This window comes from Lathyrus oleraceus, chromosome 6, assembly GCF_024323335.1.
Source record: "Lathyrus oleraceus cultivar Zhongwan6 chromosome 6, CAAS_Psat_ZW6_1.0, whole genome shotgun sequence".
Taxonomy (NCBI): Eukaryota; Viridiplantae; Streptophyta; class Magnoliopsida; order Fabales; family Fabaceae; genus Lathyrus; species Lathyrus oleraceus.
This window is the reverse complement of record NC_066584.1, coordinates 197,128,427-197,138,464: the sequence shown is the minus strand read 5'-3', so window position 1 is coordinate 197,138,464 and position 10,038 is coordinate 197,128,427. Positions and strand designations below refer to the sequence as shown.

Below are 10,038 nucleotides of genomic sequence, written 5' to 3'. Positions count from 1 at the left end.
ATGAGTGTCTTGGGAATATTCCCCAATTCACGCTTTGGTTGGTCACCTATTATATGCCCAATAACCGGCATCCCTGGTGTTCCCTCTTTCTGCTCCCTATTATGACTTTTTTTTTGTCCCCTGTGGAGTCAGACTTTCCTGAGTTGAAATATACCTTTTAGGTCTTCCTCAGATGATTTGGTTGATTGATATCTCTCACCCTTATACCGGTCTTAGATAATCATTCTCACGGAGCATGTTCTTCCCTCACCCTTATACCGGTGGGATCACATGATCTCTTTTTGAGCTTATTACCCAGTAACCGGTAATACCTCATTTGTTATTTCCTCAGCTGACTCCTTAGTGGACATCCCCACCTGAGTCCGGATTTTTATCCGAGGTATCCGTTATGGATAACTTTGCTGTATTGGCATATTCCCCAATACGTGCATCTTCGAGTCAGCTCGAGTCTTTCCATTAATTTATTTCATGGATTCTCTCTGTGCCTCTCAGAAAGTTTCAAGTCGTGACCTACTCACGCGTTTTCATGCCTTTACTCCCCGGTAGAGTCTCTGCCCCATAAAATGAATTATTCATAGGAATTGTCAATTTCCTCCTGATCTTTGCATTTGTGGACACATATCCCCATAGAGTTTTACCATTTGCATGTATATATCTGCATCATGAGGTCTCTTAGGGACCAAAATTCGTCTCTTTGTTATTATTTAAGCCCATTCTACCTCGTCGAAACGAAGATTTTAACCTTCACTTCTCCGGCTAGAATGACCTTAAATAGGGGCATCTGTAAGACCCCAATTTTGACCCTAAAGATCCCTCATGACATTATAACATTGCATTTGCATTGCCTCAAGGATCATAAGCATCTTGGTTCCTTTTGCCTTTGGGTGGGACCTCTTGTGAGTGGTTTGAGATCACCAAGCATGCTTGAATTGTATATTATTGCTTTTCTTACTTTGTTTACTAACCAAAAGCACAAAAATATGTCACTAACATCTTTTGTTGGTAGCTTGAGCAATCACAAGGTCAAGAGTTTCAAGGAGATCATTGATACAGAGGTATGGCCAAATGAAGATGATAGAAAGCATGGTAATGGTTCCCAAAGATCTCCTCCATCAAATATGCCTCCCTAGCATCTTAATTCATCATCTTGATCAAGGCAAGTCAAAGGGTTTGAGGTTTGTTCCCCAAAGAAACCCTAATTCATCTGTGCACCATAATGCCTTACTCTTGAAGCAACCTCGGCCCATGATCAAATACAATCAAGGGAAGTTCTTTAATTCATCATTTCATGCATATTTGAACTTATTTGAGTGTCCTCAATCATCAATTCATCAAGATATGAGTCATGGACTTGAGAAGTTGATCAATCAATTCATTTGATTATTTTGAAATGCACTGAGACCTAACTTCTTATGTGTTTGTCAAATGGAGATGATACCAAAATAAAAAATGTTCTTAAGGACAATATGAACAATTTTCATGTTCATCAAAAATTTATTTGAAGCTTGGAAGGTCATCTCCCATTCCAAGACATTATAGGTCATTTAGACTGAAACCCTAATTTTGGGTCAACTTCCCAAGGACATAACTCATTCATTTATTATGATTTTGAGATGGAATTAAATGCATTAGAAAGCTTAAGATGTCTACTTCAAATGTTATGTTGAACAAAATTTCAAAATCTCAAAGTAAATACATATGATAATGCAAAACATTATAGGTCACTTTGGACCAAATGCATTGAAAGGCAAAAAAGTCCAACTTCAAGTGCCCATAACTCTTTTATCAAAAATCTAAATGATGCAAAATGTAAGTCCATTTTGATTGTATTGAAAAGATCTATAACTTTTATGTTGGAGGTTTTTTCATTTGAAGTTTGCATCATCAAAACAGAGGGGCTTGAACATTGGCCAAATTTGGAAACCTTGCCTTTACATGTTTTGCACCTTGCACTTTAAACTCAAATTTCACCAATTTCCACACTTCAAATGGATTTTTGCCCAACATAACAATTGTTCCTTACATCAAAACCTTTCCAACCATTACTCACATGCTCATGTTTGGATTTGGAAAATTGCATTTTCGAAGAGGAGAAGTTTTAGGCATGATTATGCATAACATGTTGGAACTCATTATACAAGCTTGTGCATTGCCAATTCCACGACCATTTCAGCTCAGTTATGATTCAGAGTGCATTTGGCATTGAATTTGGGCCTTTTGAATGATCATGCAATCCCATGCAATGAATATCCAATTCCATGCACACGACTTTGATCACACTTACCTTGCCTTTCCATCTATAAATAAGAGCCTCACTCCATTCAAATTTCATCCATGAATCAATCTGAAATGCTGCTGAACTGAAAACCGAGCCACACCTAAAGGAACTATTCCAATTTTCTTCAATTTCTCATATATGAAATTCAACTAAATCAGGTTGAATTTCTAGATCTAAAGTTCCTAGACCTCTCTCTCACACTCCATTGATCTTCTGTTTGGCTAAAGGAAGCAAGGAAGCAAGGAAGCAAGCTCAAATCTCCAGAATTCCAGGTTGTTCTTCAACTGGTTTTTTCTTCGAAACTCACCATTTATTGATCTATTTGCTTGGATTTTGTGTTGGCTAAAGTCCTCTTCATTGAGGCAATTGTTTTGAATGCTCAATTGTTGAAATTCATGAAGTTCATGATGAACACCATCAAGCTTCCATCTCTGATTTCTCTCTTAATAGAAATCTAGAGTGGAAGTGGATGGTATAGGAGTGATGTACATCACTTCCTCTTTCGATTGATGCCTGGATCGCGTGTTTTGGCGCACATTTGCTCTTTTGCAAATTTGAGCTCTCACCGGAGCTAGCCGGAGACGACGGTGGCGCTGGCCACCGTCTGGTCTCCAGATCCAATCGTGGCCGTCCATTCTTATTTCCAGATCTAATCCTGGCCCTTGCTTCTTATGACTTTCAATAATGCCATGTGTTTCGCTGATGACTTTGGTACACCATGGAAGCGCGCATGTGGAGCGTCTGATCAGCCACGTCAATTAATGAGGCTTGATCAGACGCTCCTTGTTTTTTTGAATTTCTTATTTTCTGATTTTATTTCTTTTATTCCCATTATTTTCAAAAATTCATATCTTCTTCATTTTAATTCCAAAAAATATGGGACCAATTGCATTCTTCCCCAATAAATTCTAGTTCCTAATTTTGATTTTTAATTTTTTTTATTTTGTAATTTGATATTTTTTTGAATTTTCTCTTTTCTGGTTATTTTTAATTCATTTTAAATAGTTTTTGATATTCAAAAAATACAAAAATATTTTCCTAACCTTTTTGAATGATGATGGATCTATGAAAAATATTATCATCAATTTTTTAATTGATTTGAGATTTATTTGAGATTTATTTGAGATTTTAGTTCAATTAGGTTATTTTTATTCATTTTTAATTGATTAAAAATAGTTTCTGACTTTTAAAAATGCTGAAATTTTTTGTCAAACTTTGTTTGAGCTTGTTGAACTTAGGATAAATCACTTGGACCTTTCAAGGTTGATTTGAAGTGATTTTGAAGTTTGACCTTCCTTTTATTTTTAATTCAAGTTTATTTTAATATTAAAAATGCCAAAAATATTTTGCTTATTGTTTGACCTCCAATCTTCATCTCATTTCTGATTTTTCATTGTTTGACTTTGACTTTCAATGTCATTTGGTCAACATACATGGATTGGTACATTTATTTCATCTTATGCACTTTATTTTCCCATTTTCATCTTCCATTATTCATCTCTTTCTTCTTCTTCTTCTTCTTTTTTTTTTTTTTATCAATGAGTTGAAGGTTGATAAGTTAGCATTGATTAGGGAGACTTAACCTTCCTTGATTCAAATCTAACAATAGAATATGATACTTACGTGCACCATAAAGACAAGATAGATGTGGATAGCCATTTAATACCGGAAGTTAATTCATTAAGATCCACCCTATCAATAAAAACTGAGAGTTCACTTGTTTCATGATCCAAATCTAGAGAGAATGAATTTTCCTTGAGATTGTTAATCTTTTTGAGGTAATCTTCAGAAGCATCCATTTTTTTAGTTAAATCTTCAGTAGTCATAACCTTTGAGCAACTTCCGTTAGTGCTCGTACCCACAGATTCTACATGCTGTATCAAGTGAACATTAATTAAATTAATTTTTTTCTAATTTTTAGTAGATTAATTGTATCCAGTTACGCATACCTCTTTTATAAACATCTCTTTAGGCCTCTCGGAACGGAGCTCCAATTGCATCTGTTGTAGGAGTTTCATTCCTTGTTGGATTTGAGCTCTCTCCTCTTGCATCTCTTTTTGCATTTGTTGTTGGAGCTCTGTTCTTTGTTGTTGGAGATGTTTTTGTAATTTATGTTGGAAATCTATATTCATTTTTTGCTCCAAGGCTTGAAGGTGGGCTAGAAGGTCATCTTGAGAGACACCTCCTAAGGTGGAGCGTGAACTTTTTCCATAGAATTTCTTAAAGCCCACACCCCTAGGAGCAGTGCGGATCCGACCAGGGTGTTCATTTATTCCAAGGGCAACAGTCAAGATATCGTCATGCCCTTCAAAGACAATAGTACCTTGTGTATTTTTTTCCACTAACTCTCCCTAAAACATTTAGATACATATAAAAATGATGTAAAATGATTACTAAGTTATGAATGAAATTTAAATTTATCAATAAATCTTTTATTACTTACAATCTTAGATGCTACTAAGTTTGTTGCCTCAGATGTAAAATTTCCCGATGGCTTCTGTCGAGCCATCAACCATGCCTCATATCGCTTTAGTTCGGGAGGGTCAACCATCAAACTTTCATCACCTTTGGCCTCTTCAATCACTTTTTTCCTCCTCTCTTCCATTACGGTGGCCCTAAGTTTTTCATAACCACCACGAGACAAAATATGAGGGTGGATATTCTTTGATGCATGTGTCTTTCCTTTTAGCCTTTTCTCCTATTACAAATAAATCACATTAAACTAAACGTCAAAAACCAAATCAATTTAGATAACATAAAAATAAATCTACAAATTTAACTAACTTGGAAATCTTCTTTTTGTCGAGTCTAGACAAACAAATCCCAATCTTCTTCTTTGATAAATTTATACTTTTCAAATGGAGTTGTATTTCCATGCTTATCTCCTTTCCCAAATATATAGACATTTGAGAGCAATGTCTTAAATTGCTTCAATCGTTCCCCCATATAAACAAACCAATGCTTCCTAAATTCTTTATCAGTGGGGCAAGTGAACTTACACTTCAAAACATAAGGAGTGTTAGTAATTGAAGCAATTATAGATAATAACTTTAAAATAATTAATTAAAAATGCATACCGTGATATCGTCCCATATCACGTCCTTCAACTTATCGCTTATCTTTTTCCATTGCTTTTCATTTATACTAACCTTGCTACGTGCAATGAATGACAAATAACTTTTAAACTTTGCAGCATACTGACCAATGGGTTGGAAGGTATCAGGATCAAAATCAATTTGGTATTTTTCACCATCAGGAAGTTTGGCAATGAAACGTAGCAATGCTGTGACACCTCTAGTCTTCTTTTTTTTTGGTGAAGAGCTAGATGGTTTATCCATAATTCCTGTTTAGAGAGAAAACAATATTAGTCAAAACTAAAATTAAAATGAATAATAAACATAATAACAATTTATTAACTAAAATATAGTTATTAGTAAAATATAGATGGTTTTTCTTGGTTATTTGTTATTATCCTCCAAAATCCCTTCTTGATGATCATAACGAATGGCATAAACATCATCAACTTCATTTTCATCATTAAAATAAGGCCTTTGTGTTGAAAAAGAAGTATTGTGATCAATGTCTAGAGTTGAATCTTCATTTTCATCACTATAATTCATGTTTCTTCTTTGGAGGACAACAGACCACCTAGTGTTCGAGGGATCCTTTACATAAAATACTTGTACTGCTTGAGCTGCCATGATAAAAGGTTCATCCTTATATCCTACGTTATCAAGGTCCACCAATGTAAATCCTAATTCATCAGTTTGCACACCATTGTTACTATTAACCCATTTACATTTAAAAATAGGAACTTTAAACTTAACATAATTGAGCTCCCATATCTCTTCTATAACGCCAAAGTAAGTTGTGGATGCCAAGACAGGGTTTTTATCCTTTGAACTAGAAAAGTGCATTGAAGAAGCTGTTATCATTACCCCACTATTTTGCATGGTACTCTTGTCATCCTGTGATTTTGTACAAAAAGAAAACTTATTTATATCGTACCCACTCCAACATAAAACATTAAAGCTAGGCTCGTATGCTAGAAACTTTAATGTATCAGAAGCATTATCATCATTCATAATCTTGGTTTTAAACCATTTTGAGAATGTTCTGTTATGCTCTTTCAACACCCATTTTTCAGTCATACGAGGGTTTTTAGCTTTGACAATGGTTTGATGTGTACTCAAGTATGGATGAACCTCGTCAGTGTTATTCAATATATACAAATGTGCTTGAAAAACTTCCCCTTCGCCCATATGCTTAACCTTTAGACGTGTACCCTTACCGTCACATCTTCCATCATGACGAGACTTGGGTAGTCCTACAGGTTTTGCATCTGACAAATAGTCTGTACAAAATTCAATGGCTTCTTCTGTGATGTACCTTTCAACAATAGATGCTTCAGGACGATAATAATTCTTCACATAGCCTTTCAATATCTTCATGTATCGTTCAAAAGGATACATCCACCTTAAATAAACAGGACCACACAATCTAATCTCTCTAACTAGATGAACAATCAAGTGAACCATGATGTCAAAAAATGAAGGAGGAAAAAACATCTCCAACTGACATAAGATAATAATTGACTCGTTTTCCATCTCGTCCAATTTATCAGGGTCAATCACTTTGTTACAAATATCATTAAAGAATAAGCACAATCTAGTTATGGCATGTCGGACATTTTTTGGCAAGATGCCACGAATAGCCACAGGTAGTAGTTGTTGCATCAAAATGTGGCAATCGTGAGATTTTAAACCAATTAGTTTGAGATCTTGTATTGACACGAGACTTTTGACATTTGAGGAGTATCCATTTGGCACTTTCACACCTTGTAGACACTGGCAACATTTTCTTTTCTCTTCTTTTGACAATGTATGACACGCCGGTGGCAAATAGGTTTTGTTACCTCTTGGTTGAGGAGCTAACTCCTCTCTTATTTTCATCTTAACCATATCTAAACGAGAATTTAAACCATCTTTGGTCTTACCTTGAATATTAAGAAGTGTTCCGATTACACTATCACACACATTTTTTTCCACATGCATTACATCAATACAATGTCTTACATCAAGACTGGACCAATATGGAAGGTCAAAGAACACTGAACTCTTCTTCCATATATTATTACTTGTAATCTTTTTTTGTTTTTCTCCAAAACTAACACTTATGTTCCTCACCCGATGATAGACTTCTTCTCCAGTTAAGGCCTTTGGGGTAACTTTATACTCCTGATATCCATTAAAAGCCTTTTTCAATCTTCGATATGGGTGATTATGATTAAGAAATCTTCGGTGTCCAAGGTAAACAGTCTTTTTTCCTTTCTCTAATTGATGGTAGCATGTATCTTTTTCACATATAGGGCATGCTTTATGCCCCTTAACTTTATAACCAGACAAGTTACCATAAGCTGGAAAGTCATTGATGGTGCAAAATAACATAGCCCGCAATTTGAAAGTTTCATTTGAAAAACTATCAAATACATCAATTCCTTCATCCCACAACTTTCTTAAGTCATCAATCAACGGGCTTAGATAAACATCTATGTCATTTCCTGGTTGTTTTGGTCCAGAAATCATCATAGATAACATAACATGTTTCCTCTTCATGCACAACCAAGGAGATAAATTATAGATAATCAAGAGAACGGGCCATGAACTATGGTTACTACTTAAACTACCATATGGATTCATTCCATCAGTAGAAAGTCCAAGCCTAAGGTTTCTTGGTTCAATGCCAAAGTCTGGAAATAAAGTATCAACCTTCTTCCATTGCAAAGAGTCGGCTGGATGCCGAATTTTTCCATCACACTTCCTTTCTTCTGCATGCCATCTAATATTCTTCGCATCATTTAAATTACCAAACAATCGCTTAAACCTTGGAATAATTGGAAGGTACCATAACACCTTTGCTGGAGGACCCTTTGTGGTCACATCACAACCTTCATCATCACTCTTCTTCTTATAGCGTGATGTCATGCACTTGGGACATTTTTCTTTCTCTTCATTATCTTTCCAATACAATATGCAGTCATTAGGGCATGCGTGTATTTTCTTATATTCTATACCCATTGGACATAATATCTTTTTTGCCTCATAGGCCCGGTTCGGCAACATGTTTTCTTCCGGTAACATTTCCTTCAACAACTCTAACAATTGTGTGAAGCTTTTATCTGTCCAACTATTAATCGCCTTCAAATTGAACAATCTTAGCATAGCCGACAGTCGTGTGAAGTTTTTACAATTTGGATACAAAGGGATTTTACTGTCATTGCAAAGAGTATCATGTATATTTGCCCGTTGAAAAGAGTCTTGTCCAATATCACGGATCATATCTTCTAGACGATCACCCATCTCTACATCAAACTCTTCTTTAGGAGAGGCCTTTGGCGCGTCAGACAATTCACCATGCCATATCCACTTTGTATAATTTTGACAAATCCCGTTAACTCCTAAGTGTTCCCATACGATGTGAGCCTCTAAAGGTGCAATATTTACACACTTAGCACAAGGACAGTGAAATCTTCCATTACTTTCAGGAAGATTAGTTTCAGCAAATTTCAAAAACTCTAACACTCCTTTCTTATACTCCTCGGATAGGCGATTTTTTTGCATCCAACTACGATCCATAACTATGTAAAGAACAAAAAGAATTGTAGTTAAAAGATGCACTTACAAGTATAATACAACTAGTGTTTCTTATAAATAATACAACTAGTCTTGTGAGGAAACCATAATTTTGATCATAAATGTGTTAAGTTAGTGACAACTAAATTGACAACTAAAAACACAGTTAGCAAACTAATTTTACAAACTCAGAAGCAAAACTAGCGAACAACGCTGAATTATAACAAACACTTGGTTCTAATTTCCAAACTGAAAACTAAATACTATTGTTTAAGGTTGAAAAGATAATAAAAACCTTTCCCTTTTAAATGAAGTGGAGGTCATTTATAAGTTTCAACATGGTGACCTTGTTAGACTTCTAGGCTGCTGCAATGAAGCAGAAGAAAATATCTGGGTAGTTTTAATGCTTCATAGTGAGACTATGAATATTCTTCCTCCATGGAAACCAGCATACATTCAAAGTCAGACACTAACAGCTTCTCAGTTGCTCTCCATCAATGATGTTACATTGTCAAATTTTGAAGGCAGAAAGGTATAGAGTTCATATTTTAATTAGAACAATATTTTTCATTTAACGTACACTTGAAATTCTGCAATTTTTCTGGATAACTACATCTGAAGTGACCTTAAGTGCAGCAGGAATATTTAATTCATGTGGCATGGCAAAGGCCCAAATTCATATAAGCAGGTAAAGTATTTCACTGTATTCATTCATGAGAGATTCATTATGCAGACCAGAACAATATCATTGGAGTGAAGGCATTTTAATTAGTTTATTCATGAGAGGTTCATTATGCATCCCATCTTCTAACTTTCCCTGTATTCATTCTTGAAAGTCTTTTAAAATTTCTTTTGTAGTATGAGTTTATTAACGATGAAGCAGTTACGTATGATAGCAATGGAAGTGAGGTATCTAACTGTAGTTGCATGCCCGAATATAATAGCAGAAGATATGAAAGAAAAGATAGAACGACAAAAAGAAAAAGAAATTAAAGTGCCAATAGTGTTTTGCTTTGTTAAATTCTTGTGCAACTAGTTAGTGTGTTACTAACACTCAACAACTTATGTAGAATGGTTACTATATCCTCCCTGTTTTTAGAACATATACCATCACCCTTATGCTTTCCT

General features: G+C 35.1%; 2 protein-coding genes across 2 annotated transcripts; both read right to left on the bottom strand.

The window, feature by feature from the left end:
• Positions 1-5,071: 5,071 nt before the first annotated feature.
• LOC127093190 (uncharacterized) lies at positions 5,072-5,616 on the bottom strand. Its single transcript, XM_051032087.1, has 2 exons — positions 5,356-5,616; positions 5,072-5,278 (listed from the first exon to the last, which is right to left on the bottom strand). Exons 1-2 carry the CDS (start codon positions 5,614-5,616, stop codon positions 5,087-5,089), a joined length of 453 nt encoding a protein of 150 aa, XP_050888044.1. The 3' UTR covers positions 5,072-5,086.
• Positions 5,617-5,736: 120 nt separating this feature from the next.
• On the bottom strand, positions 5,737-8,913 carry LOC127094738 (uncharacterized). The gene has a single exon (XM_051033528.1). It carries the CDS (start codon positions 8,911-8,913, stop codon positions 5,737-5,739), a length of 3,177 nt encoding a protein of 1,058 aa, XP_050889485.1.
• Between the last annotated feature and the right edge of the window lie 1,125 nt (positions 8,914-10,038).